This window comes from Orbicella faveolata, unplaced genomic scaffold, assembly GCF_042242905.1.
Source record: "Orbicella faveolata isolate gen_17 unplaced genomic scaffold, um_ofav_v1 contig_48, whole genome shotgun sequence".
Taxonomy (NCBI): domain Eukaryota; kingdom Metazoa; phylum Cnidaria; class Anthozoa; order Scleractinia; family Merulinidae; genus Orbicella; species Orbicella faveolata.
Window position 1 is genome coordinate 13,102,684 of NW_028301578.1, and position 20,287 is coordinate 13,122,970.

Here is a 20,287-nt window from a genome sequence, read left to right on the forward strand (position 1 = left end):
TGTTTGTCACAAAAACAACTACAACACTGACTTTATTAGACGAAACATTTACCGACCTACTGAAGCTGACGTTACGAAAAGGAACCCTACACCTGTTACTACAGTGACTATACCTTACATTAAGGGCACTTCTGAGACCATCTCACGGATCCTACAGCCCTACAACATTCGTGTAGCCTACAAACCTACAACTACGTTACGACACTTACTGATCAACGAAAAAGACAGAGACGAACCTAACAACAGAGAGGGAGCAGTTTACAAGATCAAATGCTCCGACTGCCAGGCTTCCTACATTGGTGAGACGGGCAGAAACCTCAACACGAGTTTAGTCATGTTACTCCAATGATCGAACATCTTGGTTGGGATTCCCTTGAAGATCGTCGACTCCTCTTTCAAACTACTATGTTCTACAAGATCTTAATGGGACATGTTGGTATTAGCTTTCCTCCTGAAGTCCACGAAATAACAAGGGCCACCAGACTACCGAACAGTCGTCCTTTCCAACAAATCCGTGTATCAAATGATGTCTATAAGTTTTCCTTTTATCCAAGGTCAATAGTAGCATGGAACAATTTACCTATTTATGAAGATGTTAATATAAATAATTTTAAGACTATTGCTCTTGCAGCCATTAAATCTTTTGTATAATGTATATTCAGACGTCCTAACTTATCTCGACGAGATTATACTTAATCTATTTTATTTTATCTTTTACTAACTTATAATTTTTACTGTATATATACGCAGGCAGGATTCCGGATGACCTTTGCAATTGTTTTAGCGTGTTGAAAAAATGCCACAACAAGTTTGATTGTCTCATTAATGAGATGTTACTCATTAAACAATTACGACCGTGTTTAAATGTACAATCAGACTCAGTTCGCGCTAAAGTCTTTGTCTAACTTATGCAAATTAGAAACTCTGAACTCTTAGTTACTCTTGAAATCGCATATTTAATTAGTTTCCCTTGACAATGGCGCCAAGATGTCGCCGAAACGTCGGATTTATCTATCGTTAGTTTTTGCCTGTATATATATATACATATTGTAATTATTTATTACGTCCTTTTATTATGTTATTTTCAACTCCTACTATAGTTCCACTGTTTCAGGAGTATACTTATTAAAGATTAAAGATTAAAGACGAGACTGACTGAACACAAACGAGCCATAAGAAATGGTGATGCCAACAATCACATTACTGTACATCATCAACTGACAAACCACAACATTGACTGGGACTCTGCTCAGTGCTTAACCTACAGTACAAACTATTTTCAACGACTGACTCTGAAAAGCTGGTACACTAACCTAGAACAAACGCCTCTTAACAGATGTCAACAACTACCGGCGCCCTACAAACGACTTATCCGTGACGGAAACGAAACCGACAAACGGACTTCTAACAGACCGACTTAACAATAGACTGACCAAAAACCGACCTATTTGACCAACAATAGACGGATCGAAACCCACCAATGACTGATGACAAACTTTACACGAGTCTTTCAGCCAATACCATCATGGCTATACTGACCAATCATGTTCAACGGACCAGACTTCTAACATCATCGACTGACAAACACTATTCACTTGACTCTGAAGATGACTTCCGCTCAGGTTGTCGAAACGTCAGTCACCAACAACAGTTCTTTTCAGAACTACACTCACCCGGACGATCACACTATACGAACTACTGATACCCCTGGGTTCAAACCATTTACTATGATCTTATCTACGTTAACAAGACCAAGCTTGTAAGAGAGGGAGGTAAAACTGAAAAAAGACAAACATCAGTAAAAAGCTTCTCGTGTTTACTTATTCAGTAGATCTAGGAACTACCGAAAGTATTTCCACCCGTCCACTCGCTTGATCAATATAGGCCTCTTTGTCTTTCCGTACACGCTTTCTACAGCTGCAGATTCGGAGGAAAAACAAATTAAACCGTTCAAGGGCCACAAAATATCCAACTATATAGCTACTGCACAGGACGTGAGAGTTTCAACAGAAGAGGAGAAAGTGAAGTGGTGGCCATAGCATGCCTGAAGGCCATGAAGGGTCCTGAAGAGACGAGTCTATCTTTTCTATCTTATTTCTACGGTTAGGCCCACCCTCCACAATAATCCGTCACAAAAACGGAGCTTTTCGAAAACGCTCCTCAAACCGGAGCAATCTGAAAACGTCGGCTCCCCTCGTTTTCGTGTAGACGGGAAACATTTTGAAAACGGAGCTTTTCGAAAACGATTGCGTCACGACATGTGATTTCCCTGCCCGAGGTTTCCTCAAATACAAATCCAAGAATGACCGGTGATTGCTGCGTTTTTAAATTCCTCCGTCGTAGTGTGGACGGAAAACATTTGATGTGATTTCAGAGTGAAACCTCCTTTTTCAAATTCCTCCGGTGTGGTGTGGTCAAGGCCTGAGTGGCCCGGCCGGTCTGACTATAGTGGGGAACCCCGGTTCACAGAAGAGAGTGCTAAAGGGTATTTTCGTGATTCGTGAATGGCCTAGTTTTTTTGCCCGTGAAATATGAAATGGTTTGTTTTTCTCGTGAATCGTGATTTCATTAGAAGCCGTGAACCGTGATTTTCCAAAATAATTGTTCGTGAAATGAAGACGAAGTATTTAATTCGTCGTGAGCTAACTTAGTCGTGTGATAAGTATTCATATTAAAGGTTGACACCCTTAAATAAGTTAAGTTAAGTTATAAGCTAAGTTACGTCCAGTCTGGAGGAGTTATAGCAGCATTTATATTTTAAAATGTGGATTAAACGTTCGACTTTTTGTAGAGCTTCTTCATCTCGTTGGGGTGCCGAGTAGATCGCAGTTTACAATGATGAAACTTCCATCAACTTGTAAGGTTGCCGACGATATGCTATCATCAGGTACCCTGCAGGATGGAATGAGGCACTGTGAAAGTAAGACGTCACACTCAACGTAACACTACCTCCCGGGGTGGTCATTAACGCACCTCTCTGTCTTCTCTCGATCGTCACGTCACGAAAAGCTTACGGAGAGTGTACTCTAACTAGTGTCACGCAATGTACAACGTAAAAGCATTCCAACTTTGAATTCTTGACCAATGCTGTGAAAAACATTTTAAATAGATTGCTTTCCTGCAAAATAAAAGTAAATTTCTGGAAAACATTAGCGCTGTATACCATAAAACTTTTAAAAAGACTTTAAGTTATTGAATGCATCAATTTAGTAGCAACTGGGGACATACATGTAAGTATAATTTGGACTGATCACCAGTTCCTTACCATAAATTTCAGTTCCTAGAAAATGTAGTGACGCACTACCTGTCACATTTGGAGATTAGCGGCTGTCAATTCGCATGATTCTAACTAAAAAGCAAAAACAAGTATTTTAAGTGTGTTTTAAAACACCTTTGAGTTATATTTTTTGTCGCGCGTGTCACCATGGATTTCAATCTTCTTTCATGTGGAAACGGTACGTAACTATAAAGATCGGATCACACCAGACTGATAGTTGATGGGTGTCGAGGGAATAAAAGGTTCTATTCACTTATCAGTATAACTATGGGTACATTTATTCTGAACCCATGTTTTTTATGTCTCTGCTTAAAAAAAGTTAACGGTTTTGTTGTTAACTATCAAATTCAGCAAGGTGAGTTTAATAGCCAAAAGAAGACATTTGATCCATTTTCACATGTTTCTGCTTAAAACATGTTAAAAAATGAAACTTTTTCAGTTTTATCGTGTTAACTATTACATGTAAAACCATCAAACTGAGTTTGATATCTTTTACATGACATTTCAATCGCTGTTTTTACATATTTAAAAACTAAAATGCAAAACGCATGTTAATATTGTTACCAATTCAACTCGTGAAATTGAGTCAGATAGTGCAACAAGAATTTCTGTTCCTTTTTGCATCTTTCCGCTTGAAAACGATGCAACAAAGAAACACGATCCAGTCTCAGTTCCCTTTCATGTCCAAAGAGAGCTGAGGCTCTGGTAACAAACGATGCCGAGTATTTTGCATACAAGAATGGATGGTGTAATCCTCTCCTAAATGCACACAATGGTGAAGCGTTAGAAAGCGCGCGAGTTTAAGGATGGAATGAAATTGAAAGAGTTATCTGTAACATCTTATGAGATGCCGTCCTGTGTTTATGTAAAGACCAGGGAGGGTAGTTGTGATTCGAATGGTAAAATCGATAGTAATAAAAATAAAGATGGTTTATGTCGTGGTAGGTAACTCTACTGAAACTTTAGTGACTGCAAAAGAAATGCGTTTCCTCTTGATAAATTGTCTTAGTGAGGGGCGCAATGGAGGGGGTAGAGGGGAAGGTTAAAGTTTACCATCAGGTCAGGTTAAGTTGCAGATTGCAGTAATCTATGCACCAATCACATTGCGCAAAAAGAGAAAAAGCTGATCAGGATTTACCCTTTGGATCTGTTGGAGGTTCCTCTGTTTCAGGCACAACTCTCACACGTACACCAACAGATCCATGTCTAGAGTATCTGCAAGTGATGTGAGCCTTAAATCCTTTTGTATAAGTTATAAGCTGTCCTGGCGAATCCCAGTGAGCAGTATTAGAGAAAAGTAAATAGTCTGGGTTTGATCCATCTCGTGTTGTTCCACAGCCATCCAGTGGTATTTCAAACAGGACAAAGGTGTCATTGAATTCTGTGGCAGTGTAGTTGGGGTCATTAAGATGCATTTCCCCAGGCACAAGGTCGGGATTTTTGGTTCGGTCCACTTCCATCCGCATGTGTGTTGGTAAGCAGGTAGAAACAGCTCCCAAATCTAGCGTGACAAAAGACGCAGAAAAAAAAAAAAAATCACTACTCACACCATCCCCATAAATTGTTTTGTTTCTTATCCAAGAAGCATGAAAAAGCTTAAAACCGGGCGATTGATCTCACGTTAAATGGAAAAGCAATCCCCTTGGGGACTCCATATAGAAAGTGCGGGGGGTGCTTGTCCTACATTTTAGGGGTTCAAAAAGCGGTCTTGGTATCTCTCAGGGTATTCAGCCTCAAAAGGTCCACAGCGGGAGTTTTAGCGGTATCTTTTAGGGTATTGAGCTGAAAACATATGGGAGGAGATAATGTCTTGTTTAAGCATTGGTACTTCTTAGGAGTAAAAGAAAAAGCACTTCATGTTACCCCAAAAAACAGGATCTTGGTACCTCTTAGGGATTCTTTTCAAAATTTCCGACGATTACCTCCATTTTTTTTTTATGGGAATTCCACGCAGGGAAGCAATCACGCTTAACGCAACATGCAGAAAACAAATATTAAGTGATGTAATTTCTGGTTTTTGTTTGTTTGTTTGTTTGTTTTTTGCGTTTTTTTCTTCCTTACAAAGCACTATCGGTTATTATTTACTTTCTTTACGTTATATTTACTTAACTATGTATTAACTAGGAATTGGAGGAATAAAATTAAAAAAAAAAAAAAAAGAGTTAGCGCCCGGAGTGCGCTCTACCTACCTTCAGCAGAAACCGTATTGTGCTTGAAACCAAAGAACAGGACGAGAAACAAGTTTATCATGTCTGTAACACTTCTTGCTCTGGAAGTTCCGCTACACCGTCACAAAATCAACACCTGCCTGCCGCCAAGAGTTTCTAGATGCGAACAGAATTCCAAACGTGAATACAAGAGCATTTGATAACACATAAAGAAAATGACAGTTTCGTTTTCTAGCTGTCGCAAACTAGAACTCGGGCCAAAAACCAAGCTCAAACTCAGTTTCAGACCGAAATCGCAAAATCTATAGGATTCATTTACTAAAACGCCGTAAACCCATTCTCGTCCCCAATACTACTCTTATTAAAAGTAACCGACCACGTAACCAAACGAAATGGAGGCTCTGGAGACGAGAATGGCCGGAAACCGGGGACCTGGGGTACATTAAAGCTCGCTAACCTTCACAAAATTTGAAGGGAGGCTCCCCCCGGGGGGGGGGGTGTTGTCTCTACTCAATCACACATATTTAACATAAAACAGACGCATTATAAGTCTCAAATGCCGAAAAACATAAAACAGTTGGAGTTATCTAAAGTGCGAATACGCTTAGCTAAAGTTTGGAATCTAGCAACCATGCGGACAATCTCTCTCACAAGAGGTTTTTTTTGTAAACACAAGAATTTCATGCGTCTGAAACGAAATATTTGTCTTCCTGTGTATGTAAATATGGGTTATTGACCGAGCGTGAGGTCAAGATGGCTTGATATTGGCAAGTTCTCTCTTTGCGTGTTCATGGGTCAAGACGAAGTCGAGGTCCATAAACACGCAAAAAAGAGAACGAGGCCAATATCATGCATGCAGCCATCTTGACCGAACAGGCTTGGTCAATAAAGGATTTGGAAAAAGAACACTATTTTCTTGCGGGAGACAGCGGATAATCCCGAGCCGGCAAAAAAGCGCCATCTTGCCCGCACGAGTCAGCCAATCGCAGTGCAGGATTCATCTAGATCTTGTCTGCTCGTGGTTAGCCACATAATAAAGTCATTAAATATAACTGAAAATACCTTAGCACCGAATGATCCAAGCTTTTGACGAATTTTTCTCTTCTCCTGGTACGACCTTAGCACACCTACCAAGTTTATCTGGAAATAAAACAAAAACTGATAGAAAACTTCTGTTAGGAAGACTAACATTCCAACGTTACCTTGATAACAACGGCTGAATTTTTAACCAATCCCTCACGCATAATGGTGATGTGGAAGTTTATCAAAGCAGTCTTGTGTAAACACAGCTTGGATACACAAACAGCACACATAGAAATTTCATTTGAACAACATGCTCATGAAATTCCAGTGAAATGCGCTTATTTGAGAAACATAGGAAAAGCTGATCAGTGTTGTGAAGACGCGTTAACTAGCGCTAGCTTTCGTTGGTTCGTTTCAGCGCCACGGATGAAGTATGACTTTAAATGCGATCCAATTCAGTCGACAGATCCTATAGCCCGTCTAAATCTTCTTAACACCATACAGCATCTTTGGCGGCGTATTCTAATGATAGTAATCTACAATCATGAGGTTTCTTTCCCTGAAAAATGAGAATGAAATTGGAACGCACAAATTGTTAACCTAACCTTATACGCGACGTACAAAGTATTTAATACTCTGTTTACTTACTTTATAAAAGGCGCCAGCAATTAGCAACGATTTAGTTGCCTGCTAGACCCGTATGCTAGATTTTTCGACTTCGCTTGCCAACTTTATGACTAACACCAGCTGTTTTGTGTTACTCTGGTACTTTTCTACTCCAGAGCGAGCGCCATTCATTACTATGGCACCCCTGTAGTCAAGGTTATATGCTTACACTAAGGAGTTGAATATTTTTTGGTTGACTAGTCTGATGACGTCTCTCCAAACCAAAGGCGTCAGTTTAGCTGACAGCTTGAAGTATTTATTGAGCATTGAACACTAAAAGTGGGGTCATAAGTTTTGCGCCTCAATAAAGATGGAAACCTGTGTTTTACAAATATGTTAGGCCTGTCCTGATCGAATACGTATTACTCCACTATGCCGTTACGCGTTGCGCCGCTTAACTAAGTAACAATCGTAAATACTCTTGTGATTTCTTTGGCCGTCGTAGCTTGACAAGAAATAACACACAAACTGATAGATATCTCACATAGAGGTGTTGGGGATTCAGTGAGACCAATCTAGTATTTAGGCGTTCTCTTTCAACTCAATCGGGCGAAATTTCCTGATTAGGACCTCACTGAAGCACCCAACGCGTATATATGCTCCCAAGCTCTTCCGTGTATTTCGCGTTTACCTAGAGCGTCTAGAGACTGGCTTGAGTAAAGACTCCATTGCGCTGCTCGATCGAGCTGATCATTGTTCTAATAAAACCAGTGGGTGAGAATGGCTCTTACGAGAAGTCTTAGCTACGTTTTTAGCATTTTTTCCTGTCATCAACCAAAATTACCAAAATTTTCATGGTATGTTGTGCGTGTGCAGTTTATGATGATGTTGCATGCATAATAAATTATCCCGGAAATTCAGTGCAAACACCCACTTGTTTCAAATCTGTCAGTAAACTGAGAGTGGTAACGATTTAAAGCCGAGAAAGAACTTATTTTTTCGTGCAATGTAACCATCAAAGTAGGACGTATATATAGTCAAGAAGTTCATCAGCTGTTATTAGATCAAGTTATTTTTGCATGTAGTATAAAGATTTATGATCCGTGACGCTGACACGTAAGCTTGAAACGGTGCTACATTAGATTTCATTCATTTGTTCATAAAGGCCATTACAGAAGTTTCCTAAGTCTTGGCCTGCTTCACAAGAATTTCTTGAGCATGATAAGGATAAATCAATTTTTGAAGTGCTAGTACTTTCAGATCACCCATCATGCATAGATCAGAAATGCCGCTTTTGATGCCAGCCCACTGCAAAATTAAACGGGAATTTCAGTTTACAAAGTCAAGAACAATTAATATAAGGGTATTCTAAGAAGACGAGAAACTAGTTTTTAAGGAGATTTATATCCATTTAGACATTACAATTCAATGACAGAAAAAGTGGACTGATTCAAGAAAGGCCAACTTAATTATTATAATGCATTTCACTGAAACGGACAAAACCAGCAGTCATGAATAATAGTATCAGAACAGCAACACATTTCATGAGTTCGTTTTGGTTTTGTTTTGTTTTTCTACACATAGATATATACTTTGAGTTAAGCCCAAAATCTGCTTAGAATCCGCTTAGATCACTGTTCGTGTTGAGATTAAACTGAATGGCATTCCATCTATAACATTAAAATTCCGCCCAAATTCCTTTCAAGTTGTCGTCCGTAACCCAGATCTTAATTAATTCTCCGCAAGCCTTTCCACATGTTACATGTATCATTTCTTGGTTTAAGATTAGACAATGTAGAATAACGTTTGTTTTTAGCTAGGGTCAAATTCAGCCATGTAATGCTGAACGTATGGGACCGAATCAGTCGCCGACGATTATAAGGTCATCGTTACTGAAGTGCGAACTAATTACAACCCTGTTTGCATTCTCTTACCCTGGTGATTAGAAATCAGTTTATATTCGTTGTTTACTGATTACCTGTTAAAAGCTCATCCAGTTCTCTGTTGCCAGACTTTATTACTAGCGGTCTTTGCGACTGACGGCGGTTGTTTCCTATAGGCGTTATAATTTCTGCTCAGACCGCGTTCATAATGTTCACAGCAGGTCATCCGTTGTTTACATGTCATTATCAACGGTCTCCAGGCATGGCATTTTATTTTTATTACAGAAGTTGAATTGTTCTTTTTGTTCCCAGTGGAAACAAGCGTAACGATGTCACGCAGAATTTTAAACTTCCCTTTTAGCGAATTGACCAAATTGAGTGCCGATGAACTTCCGTATACAAGGGTGGGCGAAAGGGGCCCAGGTAGAGTGGTTCATAAAAAATTAGCAAACTTGTCTATCAAAGAATGTCAAGTAAACAGGCCATTCTCCTTTCCCAATTAGATTATGAGCTCGAAGAGATTTCTATCGCGTGATAGTTGACGAAGGCGCATGCAGGTCGAGTCAACTATCATGAAATTACATAGCCTAGAAATTACAGTGCAGTACAAAACTTGGGAGTAGCTCTAAAGCAATTAGTTTCTTTTATGTCGAGCTTTATATTACGGAGCGAACTCTAGTTGAGACACAACTTGACATACGTCAGTAACCGGCTTGATAGAATCTGTGTTATGTTCGTAAAACTTTGAAACCACAGTATAAGTACCATTTTCTCAGATATTGTTTCAATCTAATTCGTGTTTTGTATGCATAAATTTACTTAGCAATGTTTCAGCAAAGTATCCAAAAGTGTTGTCCGAAATTTGTCCGAAATGAGATGAAAGGAAATGAGATAAAAAGTGTCCGAAATTTAGCAACCTGGGGCACGTTTCTCGAAAGCCCCGGAAACTTTTCGGGCCCGTAAAGCCATAGCAAAATCTCGAACCTTACGATTACAGAGCTGTTTTATTCACATATTCTTAAGATGAAGAAAAGTTCCCTTCATACAAGAAGTTTCAGGCGTATACATTTCTCCGTTTTTAGAAACAGATGGACTAAAAATGGCTTTACGGGCCCGAAAAGTTTCCGGGGCTTTCGAGAAACGGGTCCCTGGGGCCTGTTTCTCGAAAGTCCCGGAAACTTTTCGGGTCCGCAAAGCCATTTTTAGTTAATCTGTATCTAAAAACAGAAAGGTGTATACGCCTGAAACTTCTTGTATGAAGGGAAGTTCTAGCCATATTAACAAAATATGTAAATGAAACAGCTCTGTAATCATAAGGTTTGAGATACTGCAACGGCTTTTCGGGTGCGGAAACTTTTCGGAAGCCCCTGGAAACAAGTGTACCCCATGCCTCTTCTCGGAAGCGAAACCAAGATGGCGGTTGGCGAGTCATCATAAAGATGATCATTTGTATCTTTTTAATAATTATTTTAAGTTAAATATTAACGAAGTGCACTTTCGTGCGTGTGCAAAATGAGGACAAGGTTGCAGTGTCATCTGCGGCAACTTGCTCGGGGCATGGCACTTTTTCGTAGTTCTGGATACATTGGAGGAAAATGGAAAGACTGCGATGCAAAATTTTCAGTTTACAATCCAGCAACAGGCCAAGAGCTTGGCAGGGTAGCTGATATGGGAAGGACTGATGCTGAAGAGGCTGTAAATCAGGCTTATGATGCATTCAAAGTGTGGAAGAATGTAACCACGAAGGTATGGTGATGTTAACGTACGTAAATACAAGTGACTTAGACTTTTTAAGACAAATCTTGCAGGTATAACTTGCCATTTTTGTGGGTATCTACGTATACTTATCATATAGTTAGCTCTGCGAGCGGGCAACATGAACCGAATCCTGCGCTGTGATTGGCTACCTGAGCTGGCGAAATGGAGCTATCTTTCCCGCTCGAGACTACCTGCAGTGTCCCGCAAGAAAAATTTCTCTGAAAGCCATACAATAAATCCCTAACGACCAAGCTTGTTCCGTCAAGATGACTGGATATTAGCCTCGTTCTTTTTTTGCAAGTTTATGGACCTCGACTCCTTCTCAGTCCATTGATGCATTAAACTCGTTGCCAATTAAATTGGCAACGAATTTAATTTTTTGAGCTTGGTAAAGGTGCCTTAGGGATGGTGGAGCTGAGATATGAGCCTCGAGCAGAGCATGCAGGTATCCATGGCAACCCTGAAGGCAGCAACCACCAGGCATCGTCACACTGATAGAGTCTTACCACCCCATATACTTACTGTCACCAGTGAAAGGGAGGGAGGTGAGGGAGCAAAAGCACTCAACAGGCATGGATGGCACTCAAGGCAAACTGCACCTACAGTATTTCTCACACAGCTGGCAAGCAAAACGTGTAAACCCTGCAAAACCCCGTATGAGACCCCGCCAAGCATGGTTGCCCAGAGAGACTGCTTGTTTGCATTGGCTCTACTCAAACTTTGCCTAAATTATATTTAGCCTCATAGAAAAAACACTTGGCCAATATCCAGCCATTTTGACCTCACTCTTGGTCAATAACCTATAGATATGGAACAGACATTGTATACAATCCACATGACATTATGCTGTTGCCGATTGCATTACAATTTCAGCAGCTTAAGACAATTTATTGGGTGGGGAAGGGGGCAGTGACAAAATGGCTCTATAGGTAAGAGTCGATTTCAGAGATGGGTGTCTGTAAGGGTCAACCCACATAATTATTGAGAGCAAACCACTGTCAAGTCAGTGATATTTAGGCTAACTTGAGCAGACTTGTATTAAAGCTTACCAGAGCACTATTTAGGCTTACCATAATACCATTTTTTCATTTCACCGTTTGTGTTTCAAACATGCCCTACCTGGGGCTGATTGGAAGCTACATGAAGACTAGATTATTGCCTCAGAGGAAAAGAATATACTCCTTTTTTTACAATTTTTTTTTTTTTTTTCATTTTTTAATTTAAATTTACACTTAGGAACGAAGCCAGAAGTTAAGAAACTGGTATAATCTCATTGTGCAACATGAAGGAGAACTGGCTGAGTTACTCACCACAGAACAAGGGAAACCATTGTTTGAAGCTAAAGGTGAAATTAGGTATGCCACATCCTATGTTGAATGGTTCGCTGAGGAAGCTAAGAGGATCTACGGAGACATCATTCCTTCACCACACCCCTCGCGAAGACTGTTTTCTCTCAAACAACCTGTTGGTGTCGCTGCTCTATGGACACCGGTAACTGTGAAGTCTCAAGTTATTTTTACTGACTGTGAGAATCATTGTTAATTGGACTAAGTGACCTGTATTTGTTTTCTTATCCTTCATTTCATTAAGAAAAATTATAGGGCTTTGCCATAGTATATTATTATATAAATAATATTTTATTTGTTGGTGTTCATGTACAAGAATACTACATTCAAATCCACGGAAGCCTTAAGTAAAAAACAAACAAACAAAGGGACAAGGATTGTTTGATCAACTGAGACAAATTCAAATTTGTCAAACATGAAAAAGGTAGCTAGGAAGTTTTTCAACTTGTGCCATTCTTGACACAGGTCCTTTATAATTTTTGTATACTCAGTTTATTCCACAATTAAATGTTTATAATGTATGTGTGATAAACTACCAGGTTATGACAAGATAGCATTAACTGTAATTTATTATCATCAAATTGTAATGAGCATAGCATGAATCTGTTTCAGTGGAATTTCCCTGTTGCGATGATCACACGTAAGGCGGCAGCTGCACTGGCCGCTGGATGTACAGTGATAATTAAACCATCAGAAGAGACCCCTTACTGCGCTTTGGCCCTTCAGAAGGTAAGTCATTATTAACGTCAGTAAACAGAGGATGAAGGGTAAAGGAGTTACAATAATTATAATTTCCCATATCGCCCTTGTTAAAAGGTTAAGTCTGCATACAAGCCAAGAACAGTCTGTCAGGCCGGAGCTTATCCTCACGGCTGGTTTCTGTAGCACATTTCTACTCCCGCCCTGAATGGGGTGCTAGTCTATGGCAGGGTTACCCCTAGCATTAAACTCGCTGGTACCCATTTGTTCACCTAGGTGTGAAGGGAGGGACTGTGAGAGTAAAGTGTCAATTCAATGTCCCCAGCCAGGGCTCAAACCCGGACTGCTCGATCCAGAGACGAGCGCACTAACCATGAGGCCACCACTCCTCCACATGTAGGCTTTATTACTAAAAGGAAGTTTTAGATCACTCCCACTTTCAGAAATTCTGAGAGGGTCTTGAAATATCAGGCCCCATCAACCCTAATCACCACCCTCAATGAAATGTTATGTTTTCTTGACAGCTAGCCGAAGATGCAGGCTTTCCCCCAGGTGTCATTAACACTATTCCTTGTTCCCGTGACAATGTGGATCAAGTGACAGACGCTCTTCTTGGAAATGATCTCGTGGCCAAAATGTCATTCACTGGCTCCACTGCTACAGGAAAGGTAAACAAGCGGCTTTGGTGAAATTCCAGTTTTTGAAACCATCTAAAGGAACAGAACTTGGTTTAAGAAATCAGGACGTTTGCAAAATCAAGGGTAAATTTCTCCTAATCTTTATGCCAAGGAATTGGAGTAAAAATTTGCTTCAAATAGTAATTATTGAATGATGTGAAAAAAAAATCAAGGGTTCGAAAATTCAGAATTCTACAATATCACTACACAGTTGTGGGTCTTGTCAGTGGGTATGTTGGCCTAAATGAAATAGTTAGACCCTGTATGGGTTGATATTTGGGTGGAAATCAGGGCTGCCATTAAGGGCCGTAACCCGTAACACCGGCTGAGTATCTTTGATGAGCCCTTGATGTTACGGGTGAACTTGCCTGCTCTTGGTACAATTCACCCACAAAGTAATAAGTTTGTTATGGGTGTGAGGACCAAGACAATGGGTGACTCAAAACTTAATAACAGAAATATGTCAGGATTAATCTTCACATTTGAAGTTGGGGGATCTTATTTTTGGGAGGGCTTATTATAGGGGTGGGAGGAGCCACTTATTGTCAGACAAGAATTTTATAGCTACGTGGTGAATGTCCATATTATCTTGGTACTAGGAGTAAATTAAAGTAAACATTTGAAAATCATGACACAACTCTTTAGAGACATGTTTCGGCACATGACCTGCAGGCACCATCTTCAGTTTATCATTAAAAATAGTATTAAATAACTTGACGTATTATGTTAGCTAACATACAAGTACAAGGATGGAAACGAAGATCACATGCAAAGATAATAAGAGCAAAAGATAGCAGAAAATTGTAACAAAGTGTTGTATTTTTGAAATGTTTAATTAATAATTTTCCTCACAAAATGTATTTGTTGAAAAGCATTTTATTCAGTGCTACTGCATTGCATTGAGATGTGTAGCTACGAAAATTTAATGAAACAAAAATCATCACTTTTAGGCCTCATAAATACCTAGTATTTAGCAGTTTAGCAAGAGAGCTTTTTGTGCATAAAGGCCTCACCCTAAAAAAACCCCTGATATTGTGTAAATTTTATCCAGGGATGGACATAAAATGTTCCACTGATAACCTGTTTAGTGTTAGTTTGCTGTGTAGTCTTATGTTGCTTTGAAGCCAATTTTCTTTCCATTGAATTTTTGTTTCCCTTTAGCTTCTCCTTGCAAAGTGTGTTGATCCAATCAAGAGAGTCTCCCTAGAGCTGGGTGGAAATGCTCCATTTATTGTGTTTAACTCTGCCAATATTGATGCCGCTGTGGAGGGAGCGATCACTGCCAAGTTTAGGCACACTGCTCAGGTGTTTACTGACCCGCTTCGGTCCCGAAATTAATCAAGTAATATAATGGGTGACTAATTATTCCTGAATTTTGTTGCAAAATTTCAATGAAGTGTTAATTTATTCATTGATTTCACATGTGAAAAAACACAAAATTGTCATGGCAACATTTGGGGCAATATTTCTCAATACAGTCAAAACCCCACATTATTTTGTAAGCATATTTGTCACCCATGAAAGTAAAAGGTAATCAAATGGTATACTCGTGAAATGCAGGAATATTATTCTAATAATTTCCCTTGTCTAAAGTCTCGGAAAATTGTTAGTCAGAATTTTGACAAAGAAAATGTGCATGAGATTACTTCCTAATTTCACTTGTCACCATTTGATAACCAATTCTAATCCACTCCTCCTAATGGTTGCCTTATTTCTCTTTCTAAACTGAAATCTTCACACTGTGAACTAAATAAATTATATGTTATTGTTTGCTGATTAAAATCAGCCATCAAGATTTGGTTGTTGTTATGATTTTCTCTGTCATACCTTTATGAATTATTAACAAGCTTGAGTTTTTGTGTAAACTTATTCCATTTCTGTGTCAGACCTGCATCTGTGCCAATCGAATTCTGGTTCAAGACAAAATTTATGATGAGTTTGCTACCAAGTTTGCTGCAGCTGTGGACAAACAAATGAAAGTGGGAAATGGAATGGAGTCATCATCTACACAAGGACCACTCATCAATGAAAAAGCTGTGCAAAAAGTACTGCAGAGATCCTTTTCATAAATGGCTGCCAGTTATAAATTCTTTTGTAAACTTAAAATTAGCCCGACTAACCTCGTTTTTTAGTTGATAATTCCAAAGAATTTTTACTCCCAAACGGGTTTAGTGAGGCTAATGTAAATGCATACATAAGAATTTTAAATTGGCAGCCATCTATGAAAAGGGTCTATACTCCTTTATCTTGTGTAATAAATTGTGGCTTGTGTTGTTCAATCTAGATATCATGCTTTTGAGCTTACTGGCTGTTTAAACAAAGCCTTGGTTAATGTGATTCTTTAGTAACTGCACTGCACAAAATTTCTCATGCAATTAGGGTGTGCCTAATAAGAAAATGTGGAGATGTGGTAGCCTAATTGTTAGGGTGCTGGACTCTGGATTGGGCAATGTGGGTGTAAACCCTGGCCCTGGCCAGGGTCAGTGTGTTTTGATCTTGTCACAGTGCCTCTCTCCACAAATTTGGCACCAAATGGGTACCAGATTTAATGCTGGGCAGTGACCCTGTGATGGATTGGGATCCCATCCAGGGCAGAGTAAAACCACTCTTTGCTACTTAATACCACAGAAACTGCCCTAAGCTATGCTATATGGACAACTTGGCCCGACACGGACTTAACCTACCTGTTCAAGTCTGGTGAGCTATCAGAGAGAGTAAATTATTCAGATGTGTCATTTGTGGCATAGCTTCATTAAACAGTCAAACATTCCATATTTTTGACCTGATCAGGTTGAAAGCCATGTTAAGGATGCTCTGTCCAAAGGTGCCAAATGCCTGCGAGGTGGCCAACGGCATGAGCTGGGAGGTAACTTCTTTCAGCCAACCATTCTGACCGATGTTACGCGTGACATGATCATTTGTAGTCAAGAAACCTTTGGACCAGTGGCTCCCCTTATAAGGTAAAATGTGATGTCATAACAGGAATCACTTCTTCATTTTTGAACAATGAGGAGTCGCGTAACGATGACTTGGCTGTCATTGGCCGTTGTTTGTGTAAAAACGTTTGTAACCACGAAGAGAGGCAACAGTGATCTCATATTTAGTTCTTTGTCATCTGTACTTAAGCCTCCTGTGCAGACGCTCTTTGGGCTTGTCACGCAATGGGGGAGGAACATTGTGTGACAAGCCCAAAGAGCATCTGCTTGGACAGGGGAAAGCTTCTTCAAATAATATATCAAACACGAGAGACAGTGTTTCATCGGGATATCCAAACTCCGAGAAAAGAGTTGGGGATACGATGCGCAGCGGAGTATCTTTGATGAAATTTCGAGGTGTTTGGATAGCCGAGGAAACACTGTCTCGAATGGTTGATATATCTTCTCAATCAAAACAAAAACTAAGGAGTAAATAGACAAGTAAAATCGTCAAAATCTATGCTAATTAGGATCGGGTATCCAAACCTCCTTCACGGTTGTGATTTTGTTTGTTTTAACTTGATGAATTATTAATGATTTTGAGAGAGTCAAGGAAAAATCCGGGAATTTTATGATGAGTCCGAGGAAATTGACATTGAGTAGGAAAGTCAGGGAAAATTGAAATAATTCACCACGGCTGATTTAATACCATTGAAGGCTGGAAGAAACAATTGAAGTCACTGTGATCTCAGCAATGCTTTTCCTTAAATGAAGAAAGAAGATTTGTTGAAAATTTGTCAGTCTTAAAAAGGCGGCTGTAACGGGAGTTTAGAAGCGGCTTCTGTATCTGACATTTTGTATTTATTTGGTCAGGGAAATTTTATTTCTATAAGGGAAAAGTCAGGGAATTTTGAAAAGGGATGTTTGTGGCAACTACGGTATGGAGACTTCAGAATAAAGACACGTTTTTTCTATATAGAGTCTTCCAGCTGACATCAAAAGAAATGTGTTGCAATTGGTATGGAGAGTTAATATTTTGATGTTGGTGCGTTGTTAGGTTCAAGACTGAAGAAGAAGCTGTAGCAGTAGGTAATGACACTTCATCAGGACTCGCAGGTAAGTTTTTAACTTTTCTTTTAAGCTTTGTAGAAAACACAGGATTTTTGTAAAATTTTTTCAATCGCGAAATGTTTTTCCTTTTGAAGCGGAGCGTTTTTCTTTTTTTGCCGTCTCCCACAAAACAAAGGCATCGAGAACGTCTACGAAGAAACGATGTAAATGGCTTTGCACGTTTGTTGCATCTTGGTCCATTTTTAGTCGTTCTCTGCAAAACAACAAGTTCTGCCTAGAACGGGGCGACGTGAACTGAGCCGGAGAATTCTGCACGGAACAGATACCTTTCTGGTTTAAATTAACCAGTCTCGTGCGCATACTGCAAGGAAACTTACTGTGTAGTCCAGGGTTAGCAGATATGTCGCCACTCAAAGAAAGAGGTGACATTGACGGAGCCAGTTACAGTTTAATTACAGTTGCAGTTACATTATATTAACTTGATCACATGCACCTGCACCAGCACTCCGTGGCGGGGATGGGCAACCTTTGCCATGTAAAACTGTAAATATAAATGTAAATATTTACATAGATTACAATATTAAGAGAGGAAGCCACGTCATATTTAGCTGGTTACATGCGGCTCCTCTATCCTGGTTGAACCTAGAGTGTTGGTTTTTGTGGAGGGAGGAAAACCGGAGAACCCGGAGAAAAACCTTTGGAGCAAGGAGAGAACCAACAACAAACTCAACTCACATATGACACTGGGTCGGAATCGAACCCGGGCCACATTGATGAGAGGCGAGCGCTCTCAGCACTGCGTCATCCCTGCTCCCCTAATTTCACTCTGAGAGACGGAAATTTAGATACTTGCATGATTCTTAAGTACATTCGTCATTTTTAATCGACGTTGTCGTCGGCTTCCCTGTTGTGGTCATGTAAGACTCTAGCGAACAAGTAACAGTCTTTTAATCTTTGCGAAACGTTTTCTTCCAGGTTATTTTTTCTCGCAGGATATGAGCCAAATCTGGCGCGTCGCTGAAGCTATGGAAGTAGGGATGGTAGGAGTAAATGAAGGAATAATCTCCTCCGAGATTGCACCCTTTGGTGGCTGGAAACAATCTGGGTTGGGAAGAGAGGGCTCTAAATATGGCATCGAGGAGTACCTTGAAATCAAGTACATCTGTCTTGGAGGAATCAATCAATCATAAAAAAAGATTTTTTGGCTGGTTAAGGGCCTTGAAAGAATAGCAAGTTACGCCTCGTCAACACTTCGCTGGAGAAATTTAGGCCAAACCGTAGACCAAACCAAATTTAGACCAAACACTTAGCATCATTCTCTTCCCCACAGCCTCCATTTCTTTTGGTCACGTGGTAACGACATTTTAAAAAGAGTAGCACTGGGGACCAGAATTCGATAACATCAGCGTGTATTGTGTGGAGAAACGTTATCGAGGTCTTGTAGTTGAGGACTCATCTTAGTGGCCTACAACTAGCTGTTTAATCTGTGGAGGAACTTTTAAAAATGTTGCCACAGAACACTTTGTTTGACCTCGGTGAACTCCTCGTCGCTTCAAAATTCAAAACATCAATTCTTTCCACTTTTTGCTAGACATGTTTTAATTTCCTGGTAACGAGATTTCATTATTACTATCGCTTGTCTGTTCAAAAATCTGTCTTTCACGACGTTAGAATCGGAATTAGGCCAATCATCAAGTTACGCAAGTTCGAGATTGTTTCACTTCCCTTTAAAAATCTGGAAAAATTCGGGACTACTACGGAATTTAGAGATAAATACAACGTACAAAGCTATTTCAAAGAGAGCTTATATCATGAAATAATTAGATTTAGAATTCAATGACTGTAGTAGAATAGAATATAGGTAGAATATTGAAATAAATGAAACCAAAAACACAGTTGGTCGCAAACATAATGTATGAAGAATTATTTCTGTAGATTTGGTTTTTACAACACGACATACTCGGTTACATTCATAAGTGCACCCCAAACATCAAACACAATTCCTGTTACCTTACCCTGTCACAAAAAAATAAAAAATAAAAAAAAAATAAGTATGTGGATACTGGAGTCAATAAAAATATGATTCAATGAACCAACATCAATATGGGTCATATACGGAGTGTTAATTTACCTTACAAGAAGTTGGACCTTTTTCAGGATAACTGAGGATTAGGTTGTAGTGCTGGTGTTGTCCGTGTCCTCGCGCGTTATCAGTATTAGCTCTCAATCGCCCTTTCGTCTCTCCCCAGGCCTCCAGAGGCCTCTTCCGGGTTTGAAGCCAAGATGGCGCTCGCTTGATAAAAATGCGCTTACTCGCAAAATAAATCCACCAGCATTGCAGGCCGACAGAGGATTTTCTAAATTTCTTGAAGGACAGGAAGCTAAACCAAGAAAAGCGAGTTCCGGTTCGTGGTAAAGGGGAGAAGTTGCCCACAATATTTTTCTCTAATCACGTTTTTGTTTTTCCAGTGTCATAACTCCTTCCCTGTTTCAAGTGTCGATGTTTTCAAACCTTTAATCATCTTAATTCGCAACAAAAATCAAAACAATCCAGTTCCTCCCTAGCTAGTTCTACTGCCACATTGCGGACCTATTTTTCTGGTCATTCATGGTCGTTTGGTGAAAGACTGGGTCGAGAATTTCGTTTCTATGGTGAGAACAGCCGCAAAATGGCGGACTTGTTGAAGTCGATTGTAAAAGTCGGAAGTGTTGCTCACTTTATAGTATAAACCATGACTTCCCTCAAGAACTGCGACCCCCAGTTAAGAAAATATCTGCTAAGGCATCGTCTTCCTGATGTGTTCGAGGTAAGAATACACTTCTAAAGTGAAAGTTAACCTTATATCTGCACTCTGACTTCCATA

General features: G+C 39.7%; 3 protein-coding genes across 6 annotated transcripts in view; 2 read left to right on the plus strand and 1 right to left on the minus strand.

Moving 5' to 3' along the window:
* Positions 1-1,795: 1,795 nt before the first annotated feature.
* LOC110039735 (uncharacterized) lies at positions 1,796-9,214 on the minus strand. 4 transcript variants are annotated; one of them, XM_020744884.2, is made up of 5 exons: positions 9,053-9,214; positions 6,508-6,585; positions 5,467-5,601; positions 4,416-4,778; positions 1,796-3,118 (listed from the first exon to the last, which is right to left on the minus strand). In XM_020744884.2, the coding sequence occupies exons 3-5, from the start codon at positions 5,525-5,527 to the stop codon at positions 3,102-3,104; spliced, it is 441 nt and encodes a 146-aa protein (XP_020600543.2). In that variant the 5' UTR covers positions 5,528-5,601; positions 6,508-6,585; positions 9,053-9,214; the 3' UTR covers positions 1,796-3,101. The 4 variants fall into 4 exon arrangements, with proteins under 4 accessions (XP_020600543.2, XP_089137313.1, XP_089137312.1 ...); XM_089281187.1 differs by having other exon boundaries at positions 6,508-6,603; XM_089281186.1 differs by lacking the exon at positions 9,053-9,214 and adding an exon at positions 7,117-7,333.
* A 1,122-nt stretch (positions 9,215-10,336) lies between these two features.
* On the plus strand, positions 10,337-19,335 carry LOC110039726 (succinate-semialdehyde dehydrogenase, mitochondrial-like). Its single transcript, XM_020744872.2, has 9 exons — positions 10,337-10,703; positions 11,952-12,206; positions 12,674-12,790; positions 13,285-13,428; positions 14,599-14,742; positions 15,324-15,482; positions 16,228-16,397; positions 17,410-17,468; positions 18,399-19,335. Exons 1-9 carry the CDS (start codon positions 10,470-10,472, stop codon positions 18,611-18,613), a joined length of 1,497 nt encoding a protein of 498 aa, XP_020600531.1. The 5' UTR covers positions 10,337-10,469; the 3' UTR covers positions 18,614-19,335.
* Positions 19,336-20,057: 722 nt separating this feature from the next.
* Positions 20,058-20,287, plus strand: part of LOC110039618 (F-box and leucine-rich repeat protein 13-like) — a 39,176-nt gene continuing 38,946 nt past the window's right edge. Inside the window, exon 1 of the mRNA XM_089280955.1 lies at positions 20,058-20,230. Coding sequence (XP_089137081.1) covers positions 20,156-20,230 — 75 coding nt within the window. The 5' untranslated portion in view covers positions 20,058-20,155. The remainder of the gene's footprint in view (positions 20,231-20,287) is intronic.